The 15,032-nt window shown below is 37.7% G+C and overlaps 2 protein-coding genes across 5 annotated transcripts in view; one reads left to right on the top strand and one right to left on the bottom strand.

The window, feature by feature from the left end:
• B3GAT2 (beta-1,3-glucuronyltransferase 2) overlaps positions 1 to 13,331 on the top strand; it is a 78,315-nt gene extending 64,984 nt beyond the window's left edge. The window contains exons 3-4 of the mRNA XM_059178395.1: positions 11,941 to 12,089; positions 12,175 to 13,331. Coding sequence (XP_059034378.1) covers positions 11,941 to 12,089; positions 12,175 to 12,261 — 236 coding nt within the window. The 3' untranslated portion in view covers positions 12,262 to 13,331. The remainder of the gene's footprint in view (positions 1 to 11,940; positions 12,090 to 12,174) is intronic.
• SMAP1 (small ArfGAP 1) overlaps positions 12,732 to 15,032 on the bottom strand; it is a 167,630-nt gene continuing 165,329 nt past the window's right edge. For all 4 annotated transcript variants that reach the window (XM_059178391.1, XM_059178392.1, XM_059178393.1 and 1 more), the window contains one exon: positions 12,732 to 13,690. In XM_059178391.1, the coding sequence (XP_059034374.1) occupies positions 13,556 to 13,690 (135 nt within the window). In that variant the 3' untranslated portion in view covers positions 12,732 to 13,555. The remainder of the gene's footprint in view (positions 13,691 to 15,032) is intronic.

Here is a 15,032-nt window from a genome sequence, read left to right as displayed (position 1 = left end):
AGAAGACTTAGGTTTCTGTGATGGTTTGTTTTCAGAGTAAAGATTCAAATGAATTGTTTATAGATTAAATAAAGAATAAGTCTTAGAAATCAAAAATGTTTTATTTTTTCCACAAAGAACTATGACTACTAAATGGCTTTTTGGGAGTTTTAAAAACTGGACCAAAAAAAAAAATAAAATAAAATAAATAAGGCTTATCCTGAAGCAATTATAAAGTTTCAGTCTGTATTAAGGAGCAGATTAACAGATCCATTTAACAGCCAGGTCATGCTTTTTCATTCCTTTTCTGCACTAGAAGAAAATCGTTCAAAGGTATAATTGGAAATAAATGTGGAAGATCAGAATTCTGCCTGTCCCCTAGGAGCACACATGGCACACGAGTTTTTAGGGTTAGGGCCATGAAAATCTGTAGTTGAACATTTAGGTGAAGTAGTGGCAATTTAGACATGATAGTCACTAAGTAAAGGACACGTTCCTTTTATACAGTCTCCTTTTCTGCTTTCTATGTCTGATTTAAGCATAGTGAAAATGATTCCTGAAACACTACTATCAATGCATCTGTTTTTCAAGTGGATAGTTCACAGATGCCAAGACTGGAAGGTACAAGATTATGGAAAAACAGTACTTAAGTAGCAGATTTCCATCTCTTAAATTGACATATAATTGACATATAACATACTAGTATTAGGTGCACAACATTTGTCTATATTGCAAAATGATGACTGCAGTAAGTCTAGTTAATATCCATCACCATGTATAGTTAAAATGTTTTTCTTGTGATGAGGACTAAGTTCTGCTCTCTTTAACTTCCAAATATACAATATAGTATTATCTATAGTCACCATGCTATAATCACATCCCCAGGAATTATTTATTTTGTAACTGAGACTTGGTATGTTCAGATCACCTGCTATCTGCCTCCTTCTGGCAACCATTAGTCTGTTCCCTGAATCTGTGAGTTTGTTTTCTTTTTTAGATTTTGCATATAAGTGAGATAATTTGGCATTTGTCTTTCTCTGACTTATTTCATTTAGCCTAATGTACTCAAGGTTGATCCACGTTGTTGCAAAAGGCAAGATTTCCTTCTTTTTATGGCTGAGTAATATCCCAGTGGGTATATATCTACATCTTCTTATCCATTCATCCACCAGTGGACATGTAGGTTGCTTCCATGCGTTGGCCATTGTAAATAATATCACAGTGAACATGGGGCACAGAGCTGTGTGCATAGATCTTTTTGAGTTTTTTTATTTTCTTTTATAAATACCCATAAGTGGTATTGCTGTATCATATGGTATTTTTAATTTTGGGGGGAACCTCCATACTGTTTTTCTTAGTGGCTGCACTAATTTGCATTCCTACCCACAGTGTGCATGGGTCCCCTTTTCTCCATGTCCTTGCCAACACTTATTTCTTGTCTCTTTGTAGCCATTCTAACATGTATGAGGTGATATCTCATTGTAGTTTTGATTTCCATTTCCTTGATGGTGAGTGATGTTGAGCATCTTTTCATGACTCTGTTGGCCTTCTGTATGTTTTCTTCGGAAAAATGTGTATTCAGATCCTCTGCTCATTTTAAAATTAGATTGTTCTGGTTTGTTTTGTTTTGTTTTTAGTTATAGGAGTTCTTTATATATTTTGGATGTTAACCCCCTTAGCAATATGATTTGCCAATATTTTCTCCCATTCTCTTTTTATTTTTGCTGATGGTTTCCTCTGCTGGGCTGAAGCTTTTTTTATTTTGATGTGGCCGCACTTATTTTTGTTCTTTTTGCCTTTTCTTTTGGTATTAGATCCCAAAAATCATCACCAAGATTGCCATCCAGGAGCTTACAATGTATGTTTTTGTGTAGGAGTTTTATGGATTCCAGTTTTAATATTCAAGTCTTTAATCTGTTTGGAGTTAATTTTTGTTTATGGTGTAAGATAGTGGTTGAGTTTCATTCTTTTCATGTAGTTGTCCAGTTTCCCCAAGACCATTTATTGGAGAGTCTGTGCTATCCTTGTTGTATAGTCTTGGCTCCTTTGTCATAAATTAATTGATCATATATTCATGGGTTTATTTCTGGGCTCTTCTGTTTCATTTATCTCTGTATCTGTTTCATGCAAATACCATACTTTTTTTATTATTATAGGTTTGAAATATTCCTTATATTTTATTCTTTCTGAGGCAATTGTAGGTGGGAATGTTTTCTTAATTTCTCTTTGTGATACTCATTACTAGTGCATAGAAGTGCAACAAATTTTTGTGTATCAATTTTGCAAATACTATCAACCAAAAATGCTAAGGAGAAATTAATATATTCCTGATAAACAAATGCCAGAAAAATTTATGACTAGCAAACATGTCCTGTAAGAAGTACTGAAGGAGTCTTTCAGGCTGAAATGATAGGATACCAGACAGTAACTCTGATCCACACAAATATGAGTACCAATAAAAGTATAGTATAAGGTAAATTTTTAAGAGAGTACAAATGTAATTTTTATCTCTCTTTCCCCCCCCCCCACTTTCTGATTTAAAAGACAATTGCATAAATAATAATTAGAAATCAGGGTTGACAGGGGCACCTGGGTGGCTCAGTGGGTTAAGCCTCTGCCTGCAGCTCAGGTCATGATCTCAGGGTCTTGGGATTGAGCCCCGCATCAGGCTCTCTGCTCGGTGGGGAGCCTGCTTCCTCCCCTCTCTCTCTGCTTGCTTCTCTGCCTACTTGTGATCTCTCTCTGTGAAATAAATAAATAAAATCTTAAAAAAAAAAGAAATCAGGGCTGACGATACAAAATATAGACATAATTTTGTGATAGTAGCATGAAGTGAGGAGGAATAATGGAGCCTACTATTTTTTTTTTAAGATTTTATTTATTTATTTGAGAGAGAAAGAGAGAACATGAGAAGGGAGAAGGTCGGAGAGAGAAGCAGACTCCCCATGGAGCTAGGAGCCCGATGCAGGACTTGATCCCAGGACTCTGGAGTCATGACCTGAGACAAAGGCAGTCGCCTAACCAACTGAGCCACCATGGCACCCTTAGAGCCTACTGTGGTAAGAGCAAAGTTTTTGTGTATTCTTGAAATTGATATTGATTTAAACTCAACTGTTAGAAGTTAAGATGCTAATTATAATCTTCAGGGCAACTGCTAAATAAGTCACTCAAAAAATATTATACAAGAAAGGATAACTGATGAAATGACACACTAATATCCTTTTAATGCAAAATAAGATGGTAGTGGAGGAATAGAGGAATTAAAAGATATTAGACATATAGGAAACAAATAGCAAACTGGCAGATGTAAACCTTAATTTGCCAGTAATTCCATTAAATAGAAATAGATCAAACAATTCAGTCAAAAGACATATGGGCACAATGGATTAAAAAAAAAAAAAACCATCAAATCGAAAAGCACCATGATGGAAGTATAATGCTTTCTATGGAAAACATTTTGTATCGAAATAGGTTGAAATCAAAAGAATGTAAAAAGACTTGCCATGCAAACAGGAACCAAAAAAAGAGCTGGAGTGACAATATGAATACTAGACAAAATAGACTTTCAGAATTGCTACTAGAGACAAAAGGGTTATTTTATTTTATTTTATTTTTTTTTTTAAAGATTTTATTTATTTATTTGACAGGCAGAAATCACAAGTAGACGGAGAGGCAGGCAGAGAGAGAGGAGGAAGCAGGCTCCCTGCTAAGCAGAGAGCCCGATGCGGGACTCGATCCCAGGACCCTGGGATCATGACCTGAGCCGAAGGCAGCGGCTTAACCCACTGAGCCACCCAGGCGCCCCCAAAAGGGTTATTTTATAATGATAAAAGTGCCAGTCCCTTACAAAGATACAGTAGTTGAAAATATATATGCTTCTTACAATGGAGCCCTAAGATATATAAAGCAGAAATGACCACACTGAAGGGAAAATACAGTTCAACAATAACAGTTGCGAGCATCAATATTCCATTTTAAATAACAGAACAATTAGAAGACAAACTAAGAAGCCTTGAAAAGTACTATAAATCAACAAGACCTGTGACATCTAGAGAATACTTCACTCAACAAGAGAATATGCATTCTTTTTAAATGCACAATTGAACATTCTCTAGGATGGACTATAAAGTAATTTTTATGTTGGGCCATAAAACAAGTCTTAATAAATTTAAAATATTTGAAAGCATACAAAAGTATGTTCTTGGGCCATGCTGGAATGAAATGAGAAATTACTACCAGAAAGGAGTTTGAAATTTAAAAGCATATGGAAATTAAACAGCATACTCATAACCACTTGGTCAAAGAAGATATCGCAAGGGAAATTGGAAAATATTTTTAGATGAATGAAAATGGAAAGACAACATACTAAAGCTTAGGGAATGCAACTAAAGCAGTACTTAGAGGAAAGTTTACACTTACAAATGCCTCTATTAAAAAGAAAGATCTGAAACCAATATCCTAATCTTTTACCATAGAGACTAGAAGCAGAAGAGCAAACTAAACCCAAAATAACAAGTGGAAGAAAATAAAGATTAGGCTAAAATAAATGAAATAGGGAATAGAAAAGCAATAGAGGAAATCAGCAAAACCAAAAGTTTGTTCTTAAAAACATCAAGAAAATTGACAAACTTTTTAGTTAAACTGCCCAGGGAGAAGGAGGCCAGCCTCATATTACTAAAATCATAAATGAAAACAGAAGCATTACTACCATTTTAAAAAGACTATAAGAGAAAAGCATGAAAAATTGTATGCCAACAAATTAGATAATGTAGATGACATGGACAAATTAATGGAAAGACTATTAAAACTGACTCAAGGGGCACCTGGTTGGCTCAGTTGGTAGAAACATTCAACTCTTAATCTCAGGGCTTGAGTTCAAGCTCCATATTGGGTGTAGGTGTAGAGGATTACTTAAGAAAACTAAATTGACTCAAAAGGAAATAGAAGATCTGAATAGACCTATAAAAAATAGATTGAATTAATAATCAACAAAACTTCTATAGAGAAAAGCCCAGTTCCAGATGGTTTTGCTAGTGAATTCCAACAAACATTTATTTATTTATTTATTTATTTTTTAAAGATTTTATTTATTTATTTGACAGACAGAGACCACAAGTAGGCAGAGAGGCAGGCAGAGAGAGAGAGAGAGAGGAGGAAGCAGGCTCCCCGCAGAGCAGAGCCCGATGCGGGGCTCGATCCCAGGACCCTGGGACCACGACCCGAGCCGAAGGCAGAGGCTTCAACCCACTGAGCCACCCAGGCGCCCCCCAACAAACATTTAAAGAAGAGTTAAAACCAATCCTTCACAACATTTCCAAAAAATGGTAAGGAGAGAACATGTTTGAAATGATTGTATTAGGTCATTGTTATCCTCATACTAAAACTGTATAAGGAAAAAAAAAAAAACCCATAGACCAATATCCTTCATGAATATAGATGCAAAAATCCTAAACAAAATACTAGTGGAGTTAATCCAGCAACATACAATAAAAAGGATTATATATCATGAGTAGGTAGGATTTGACCCTGTAGTATAAGGTTGGTTCATATACAAAAGTCAGTAAATGTAATACAACGTATCAGTAGAACAAACAATAAGCGCCACCTGATCAAATCAATAGATGCAGGAAAAGTATGTGAGAGAATTCATTTTTTCATGATAAAAACACTAGATTGATAAATGGGGAAAGGAAAAGAACATCTTTTATCTGATACAGGGCATCTATGAAAAAAAAAATACTTAATAGCTGAAGATGAAAGCTTTTCCCCTAAGATCATGACAAGGATAACCCCTCTTCACAGTTGTATTCACTGTTGTAGTGTAGGTTGTTGCCAAGGTAATTAGTTGAGAAAAAGGAGCAAAAGATATCCAGGTTATAAAGGAGAATATCTTCAGCTATCAAGCATAATTTTTTTACATAGAAAATCCTCATGAATATATATACAACTTGTTCTACTCCATGCTGGGCATGGATCCTACTTAAAAAAAGGAAGGGATGGGGCACCTGGGTGGTTCAGTGGGTTAAGACCTCTGCATTCGGCTCAGGTCATCATCCCAGGGTCGTGGGATCAAACCCGGCATCGGGCTCTCTGCTCAGCAGGGAGCCTGCTTCCTTTCCCCTCTCTCTGCCTGCCTCTCAGCCTACTTGTGATCTCTGTCAAATAAATAAATAAAATCTTTAAAAAAAAAAAAAAAAAAAAAAAAGGAGAGGGGCATGCCTGGGTGGCTCAGTTGGTTCAATGTCCAACTCTTGATCTCAGGATTATAAATTAAAGTCCTGTATTGGAGCCTACTTTAAAAAAAGAAATCACAGTTATTCATGCTAGTAAATAAATTCAGCAGGGTTTCCAGATACAAGATCAACACAAGAAATCAGTTGCATTTCTATACTTTGGCAATGAGCAGTCTGAAAAATGAAATTTAAGACAATTTTATTTACATCAGTGTCAGAAACAATGAAATACTTAGTAATAAATTTAACAAAATAAGTATCAGACTTGTATAGTGGAAACTATAAAATGTTATTCAGAGACATTAAAGAACTAAATAAATAGACATCTTCTGTTCCTGGATTAGGAGACATTGTTATGGGTTAGAAGATCTATTACTCAAATGGCAATATTCCCCAAATTAATCTATAGATTCAAGGTAATTCCTATAAAGATTCTGGCTGCCCTTTTCGCAGAAATTGTCAAAGTTACCTTAAAATTCATATGGGAGGGGCGCCTGGGTGGCTCAGTGGGTTAAAGACTCTGCCTTCGGCTCAGGTCATGATCCCAGGGTCCAGGGATCGAATCCCACATCGGGCTCTCTGCTCGGCGGGGAGCCTGCTTCCTCCTCTCTCTCTGCCTGCCTCTCTGCCTACTTGTGATCTCTGTCAAATAAATAAATAAAATCTTAAAATCATATGGGAAAGGAAGGGACTCAAAATAGCCAAAACAATTTTGAAAAAGAACAAAGTTGGAAGACTTAAACTTCCTGATCTGAAAACTTAGTACATAAAGTTACAGTAATAGTATGGCACTGGCATAAAGATAAGCATATGAATGAATAGAATGGAAATGACAGAGCACAAATAAACTCTTATACTATAGTCAGTTGATTTTTGCCAGGGGTGCCAAGACCATTCAATAGAGAAAGAAGAGTTTTAAAAGGTGCCCAGAGTTATGAATATAATAAAAGCCACTTAATCCCATCCTTTGAAAAGGCAAATTTCAGTATCTATGAGTTATATCTCAATAAAGGGGTAGGTAGATAAGAAAGATTCATACACACACACACACACACACACACACACACACACACACACACACAGACACTCTCACACTCTCTCTCACTCTCTCCGAAAGACCAGATGTGCTCTGCTAGGAAGAGCTATGAGAGTGGATCACCTCAGAAAGAATTACGGAAGAGAGAAGTGCCACACACACATCTTTCTTTCTAAAACAATTCCCTGAGACAATTTATGTGTGTGTATATATGTTTTTAAGATTTTATTTATTTGAGAAGGGAGAGAGCAAGCAAGCTTGTGCTCAGGAGAGGGGTAGGGGCAGAGGGAGAAACAGTCTCCCCATGAAGCAGGGAACCTAGTGCAGGGCTCAGTCCCAGGACTCTGAGATCATGACATGAGCCAAAGGCAGACACTTGACCAACTAAGCCACCCAGCGCCCCTATATGTACATGCATATGTTTTAATTTGTAAATTGTCATCATTTTTTTTTTTTTTTTTTTTAAATTTCAGGTGAGTAGAGACCGACTTCTGAAATTACCTGATACCTATTGCCGGTAGTTGAAGTGTGTCAGGAGCCCAGCATTCTAATACTATTATCCAGAGTGGCTGTCAGGACAAAAATATCATTAGTATCTTTCTCGTGACCAGACTGGTACTGTTGCCAAAACCTATCCTTTGGGAATTAGGAAAAGTTTTGGCTTTTAACAGTCTTGCTTGAGATTAAGTTATGTGTAGTTAGGAAAGAGAATATTCTGGTGGGACAGGTATATAGAGGTGAGACTGATACACAATAGAAGGTACTGGTAAGCACTACTCATGCTTTTAACTAGGGCTGGATGGAGGAAGAGATTTGCCAGACTTGCTTTTTCCTTTCCCACCTAGGCGCCCCTTCAGTACTGTTTTAGATGCATCCCACATTCTTGTTTTTGTTTTCATTCAGTTAACCACTTTCTCATTTCTCTTTTGATTTCTCCTTATATCCTAACTTATTTAGAATTACATTGTTTGGTATCCAAATATTTGGAGATTTTCCAGATATCGTCGTATCGGTGATTTCTATTTGAATTCCATTGTGGTCAGAGAAATACTTTGTATGATTTGAGTTCTTTTAAATTTATTGAGATTTAATTTATGACCCAGACTATGGCCTGTTTTGACAATGTTCCATCTGTACTTGAGAATATTGTGTATTGTTTTGTTAGATGGAGTGCCCTAAAATGTCAGATCAAGTTGGTTAAATCTTATATATCCTTATTGATCAAATTCTTAAGTTTTCTGTTATTTCTTGAATTTTTATTTTCTATCCCCTCTCCACCTTTCATTCGGTTTCTGTGACTTGTGTGTCACAGAAAAGGTCACTACCTTTTGGTAGTTTTGGTTGTTATGTCTTCAGGTTTACTAGTCTTTCATTCTGCAATGTCTTATCAGCTAATACCAGCCAGTATATTTTTTACAACAGTGGGATACTTTTGGGTCTTTTTTCTATCTTCTGTATCTCTTTAGCATGCTCAATCTTTCCTCTACCTTTTTGAACACATGAGGTTTATTTATGTTTTAATATCTTTGTTCTGTATTATTTCTGTTACAGATAATAATATTATTTCTGTTGACTGATTCTGTTGATTTCCATTGACTGTCTTCATTATGGGGTTGTATTTTCCGGTTTGTGCATATGCTAATTTTTGTAGCTCAGGTATTTTGGATTTTATGTTGCTAGGTACTAGAAAATATATGTATGTTAGGTTATGTTTATATAGAGTATGTGTAACATGAATTTATTACATACATCCATATATTTATATGCACACACATGCATACTTATACACACACAGGTATACACACATACATAGGAGACAGTTCTCTCCACCCTACCTCTACTTCACCTTAAGTCAGGAAGTCCTGTGCTAAGATTGGATAACCAGTTTTAATTTGCATTTTATTTTTTTATACATCCATAGACAGAGAATCCTACTCCCATGATTTTTGTAAGGCTCCTAGTATCTCAAAAACTACTGCTGATATCCTTAAAGCTAAATTAATTTCACTAGTAAAAAGGGTACATATAATACTTGAGGCATAAATACTTGGAAATTAAGAAAACCCAAAATATCCATCTTGGGTTGGAAGCTGTGGTTTAAGGGGCTAGAAAGTCTTTGTGCTGCTTTTAGAAGGAGAGCTCTCTAATTTCCTCAGTTTCATAGCAGGTCAGATGATTCCCTGAAAGGCAATCCAGAGTTTGGGCCCAGTTAGTGTGTGGTTCCTACATGCTGGCTGGGACCTGCTTCCTTGGAGGCACTCATTGAGCAGGGGTGGAGCAAAGGGGGTAGGAGACTGAAGAGCATCTGAATTGCCCACCTCCCCCTTGGGTGTAAGAAAACAGAAAACCACTTTGTTACTGTGGTGAGCCACCCACTACCATCTCTTCCCAGGGTGCTGGCCTGCCAGGTGCACCCTGTCCTCCAGTGAGGCCAGGAGAGGGCCAGCCATCAGCTTTGCTTGTGGAAGTTGTACACTGTGCTATGGAAGTTTGCTTGTAAGAAACAGAAGGTTCTTCCTGAACCGAGGAAAGCAAGAAAATACACATTCAGTGGTCACCATGATGAATGTGTTAAAGACAAGGGAAAATGAAGAGAATCAAAGTGGGTTCAGAGCATTTTCTGACAGACTTCTCTATGTTTTTGGGTTTTGTTTTTTAGTAAGATGGGGAAATAGGACCTTGAAGCCATGTGAAAAATATACCAGAATCGTGAGTGATTGAGAAGGGCAGTCCTCATCTATAGAAAAAGAAGGCATCATAGGACACTAAAGTCAAAGTTCACCTACTAGGGACGCCTGGGTGGCTCAGTTGGTTGGGCAGCTGCCTTCGGCTCGGGTCATGATCCCGGCGTCCTGGGATCGAGTCCCGCATTGGGCTCCTTGCTTGGCGGGGAGCCTGCTTCTCCCTCTGCCTCTGCCTGCCATTCTGTCTGCCTGTGCTCGCTCTCTCTCCCTCTCTCTCTGACAAATAAATAAATTAAAAAAAAAAAAAATTAAAAAAAAAAAAAAAAAGTTCACCTACTAGAAAAGTCACTTTTTATGTGTGAATTTGAACCAGAGGTCTGTGGCTGTTTTAGCTGTCTGAGACTTGGTAGCCTAGGGGTGCGAGATGCATGCAGGTGGCCTGATTCTGCCACCACTTTCACAGGCCCTTTTCCTATCATCAGCCGTTGTCCAGCCGTAAGCCACCTGCCCTTCATGATATTTATAATGGTGTTTTTATTTATATACTGTGTTGAACACTGCTTTGCAGTTAGTGGGGTCTTTCCATTCGCTAATTTTACAGTGAGCTGAAAAGGTGTCACATCTCTTGCAGATGAGGATATGGGGAAGTTTCAGGATCAAGAAAGTTTAAGTGACTTGACCAATGTCCCAAGTACAAGGATCCAGGCAAAAACAAAAGGCTTCTAATACCAGATTTAATGTTCCTTCTGCTAGAATGTGCTGCTTCCCCCCAGGATTTGTGGAGGATACTGGGGCGGCTAGTCCTCAGGTTAAGGCTTTATTATGTGTCACTCAGCATGTGATGTGTTTGTAGGTGGCTTCGCGGGAGGTGTTCCTGTAGAGGAGGCAGGGCCTAGATGTGGGACTGGCCCAGTCTGGCAGGTGGAGAGGTAATGAGAATGCTGGTTGTGGTTTTCTCACAACTCCCCAGTTACTGCCTGGGATTATTTGGTACTTACTTTGTTAACTACACTTTTGAAAAAAATAAAACAAAACAAAACAAAACCACCACAAATCAACTCAGTTAATGAAGAGGGCAAAATGTTGCTAAGAAGTGCTCCTGGGGATTGGTCCTCACAGCTAATTCTGGGAAGGTGTCTGACTTTAGAGTGTCTGCTTAGTCATCACCAGCAGAGGTCTAGGGCTTCAGACTTTCAGAACAACTACAAAGTTTATAGCAGTTGCTTACTTAGATAGCTTGTAGAGTGTTTACTGGCTAAGCCTTTAAAACAGGGTTTATTAAACTACAGATATAAATAGTAATAATTTTTATGACTAAACCATTGAAAGAAATTGACAGTCATTTGTTTCCTTCAAGAAACTAAGCCCCAAAACCAAATTTCTCAAATGGGACTGATACCTCCTGCACTGATTTCCAAACCCCCCACCCTTGTCAGGTTGAACCAAACGGGAAATTTAAACCAAATGATTCTATACTTTTCATTTCCTTCCTAACTGACTTCTACTCCCCAGTCTTCTAAATTTAAAGTAAATCACCAACCACAGCAGCACTGGTTCAGATAAGAGCACACATAAAAATGTTAAAGAACAGGCAGGAGACCTGGGTGGGCACACTCATACCCAGAAGATTCGTAAGTCTGTGTGCTCTTCAACCACATGTATAGTTCTTCATTCCCAGAGAGCCAAGTGTCGGGGCGTGGGGACCTCTGTGAACCAGCAGCTGATTAGCAACAGCCTAGACTTTGTATTTTAGGGGTAGATGTTGTCCCTGCTCTCACCCCGCGCACACACATTTGTCATGGCCCTGAAGGTACTACATTGTAATGACTGGTTTTCCTTTTGAGACAGTCACACGTGTAATGCCTAAATTCAACTTTGTGAACCAAGACCTGGCACATACTTGGCACTTAAAAAAATTTTTGATGTGTCCGAATTTTTAAAGAAAAAAGAGAAGTACACCAGTATTTTATTTTAAAGTCTTTTTTTTTTTTTTTAACTTTTCACAAAGGATTTGCTGTAAGTCTTCAAGTCATCTTGTCCAATCCAAAAGCCGTATTTAAGCGTCGTGGATCCCAGCCAGGGATGCAAGAATCTGATTTTCTAAAACAGATAACAACAGTTGAAGAACTGGAACCCAAAGCAAGTAACTGCACCAAGGTATTCATTTCACTTGTGCTGCTTGACCTTGTTCAGTGTCAGCATTAAGAAGTGTGGCTACCCAAAAGATTTCCCTCCCCTCCAGGTTCTCGTGTGGCACACTCGGACAGAGAAGGTTAACCTAGCCAACGAGCCGAAGTACCGCCTGGACACAGTGAAAATTGAGGTATAAACTGAAGCAGCAGCTGGTGCAGTTTTCCGGCTAGTGGACGTGGGAGAGGAGCCCAGAGGTCAGGCTGCAGAACATTCAGGTATTGTTCGCTTGGCTTCAGGACGACAGCCCATGTTGGCATCTGACAAGGCATCTGTTTCAGCAGAGCTGGTCAGTTCACACAGCTGATGGGGTGGCAGCAAGTGTATGTTTTTGTTTTCATTTGTTCTGCATGTCTTCCCTACAACTGAACTGGTTCTTTGTACAGTACAGCTAGTGCCGCTGCGGGATACCTTTGTGAGTATCTTATGTACTTTTTTTTTTTCCCATTTGGCCTTATAATTGGTAGAACTTAGCAGGTTTTAGAAACAAATAACAGGCATTTTGTCAACTATATGTTCCCAATTCCTCACTTTGCAATATTAATTAAGTTCTGTAAGGTTGGTGGCAGTATACACTGTAGAAAATAAAACCCACAAAAATAAAAGGTCTATGGATTCATCTGTTTAATATAGGGATATAACATTTTGTCAATACTAGGCACCATAAGATGTAAACACAATTACGGTCATAAACCTGGATATACCTTCAAGGATTGAAAGTGGCTTTGTTTAGTTACCCTGTTTGCATATAGTGCAGAGAAAGGTCTTCGTGTTATTAGCACTATGTACATAAGAAGAGCTCCAAATTACAAGAGAGGCAGATAAAATTTGAGTTCTTTAAACATTTGTTAAACTAAGTTTTGTAGTAACATCCAGGTTTATCTTCCTTTCACTAACCACGTTCCCTGTTAAGCACATCATAACAACAGCACAGTGAAGTGAATGATGAAATAAAAGAATTTTGATACACTAGAAAACAGTGCTCAGTGATACATTTACATTCTATTTATATGATTAAATGTTCGATCATACAGTACCTTCCTACAGGATTACTGGCTAATTTGGGGGTGGGGTTTATACTGTTAGAGGTATTACTAACATGATAACTACTTCCCTTATATGCAGACATTAGAGCTATAATTTTATTGAGAGTAAAACTGATTATGCAAGTTGACTGAGCAGCTTCTCAAATAATGTGGTCTATGAAATCATGGGAAAGGAGCTAAGCTGCCCTTGACATAAAATGGTTTCTCAACCTGCTTTTCACATCAAATTTAATCAGTACAGACCAACACGGTCAGTCAGATAATTCTTAATATGAACAAATGGGGGAAAAGAAAAAAAATATATGTACATGAATAAACAGGGGAACTAGATGCGTTTTAGCAAGGAATGTCAGGTGGTAGTTCTGGATGAAACTTGCATTGCAGTTTTCATTTCCACAGCTGTGTGCTGAGAGTCTGACCCGATGAGCTTCCAGACCATCCTGCTGTTGTGTTGGGGGGCTGGCCGAAACCCACTGTTGGGGTCGTACTACTGATACTCATGCCGGCCATTTGCTGATTCATCTGTGAAATATAAAAATCTTATTTTAAGAGGCTTACTTCACTTTTAATTCTTGTTTCTTTAGCCATAGTTAGACATTTTAAAGTTACCCTGTTGTATTAGAAGCTGCCTTTATTTGAGATTAATTTATCAGATAATGTTTAATAGCAAATGTAAGTATTTTTCATCAATGTAAGAATTAGTCAAAGCACCAGAGTAAAAGCAGACTACCAAACAATATTTCCCTAGAGAAAGCTACTTTGTTCCCTGCCTGTTCTTTATTTCCTTCCACCTTTTTTAACACTGTCCATAAAATGATCTCAATTATATTCTATTTATTCATTTTCAAGACTTCATTTTTTTTGTCCACCAAAGATTAACCTCAAATTGAAAAAAAAAAAAGTAGCAAAGCAATCTTTGAATTTTTATCTGAGTCCACTACCCTAACTTTCAACTCTACCAGAATGTCGTGCTTTAAGGGTAAGGAATGGGGAAATTTTAGAAAGTAAAATATTCCAAAATTATATGTTGTGTATGACAGCTATTATTCTGTCTTTATTAAAATGTTAAATGGTTCTATTTTCTAAATATTAAAAAAGGTCATAAAGCATAACTTTTCTTTAGCTCAGTTAACCACTAAACATCTAAAATTAATTTTCATTATATAAGGTATAAGATTACCTGTATTTTTATTCCAGACTGGAATCATATATGTCTAGAAGCATCCTAACCTTCTCCCTTCTAAGATTGATGATAAGTAAAGGAAAGGTAAGATTTAGCACAAAGCACAGAGTGGATTCAAAATCTATGCTCAGTGTTGGAATGTATTCTTAATAAAGTTCATTTGTTATTTTGCAAAGACACTAATGTACCCCACATTGCTGATAAGGCATAAGTGTCTAATTCCTCATACCTACTAAAGGACGCTATAACAATCTTGCACTGAGAGGGCTGTGGAAAACAGCACACCCCTCAGCACGCCTGGAAGTAAGGGCCAACGCTAACTCCTTACGGATTCATCTAGCACCTTAACCTGAGCCGGATGTGCTTCAGCACTTTGTCTACACAAAAGCTGTTACTGCCATTTGGTACTTGAGGTTCCAGAGGATAGAGATCAAGAGTCTGATGCTTAACCAACTGAGCCATCCCCTGGTAGTTCCTTTAAATAGTGACTAGAGGGACACCTGGCTGGCTCAGTCAGTGGAGGATAGAACTCTTGACCTCAGGGTTTTGAGTATGAACCCCACACTGGGTGTGAAGATTACTATAAATAGTGACCATAAAAGCCTTCATGTGATATACAGTGTTTTGGTAATGTTAATTATCACTATAGACTGTTCTCAGAATGCTCTCAAGGTAAACAGC

This window comes from Mustela lutreola, chromosome 6, assembly GCF_030435805.1.
Source record: "Mustela lutreola isolate mMusLut2 chromosome 6, mMusLut2.pri, whole genome shotgun sequence".
Classification (NCBI taxonomy): Eukaryota; Metazoa; Chordata; class Mammalia; order Carnivora; family Mustelidae; genus Mustela; species Mustela lutreola.
The sequence above is the reverse complement of the archived record's forward strand: the minus strand, read 5'-3'. Positions and strand labels throughout refer to the sequence as shown.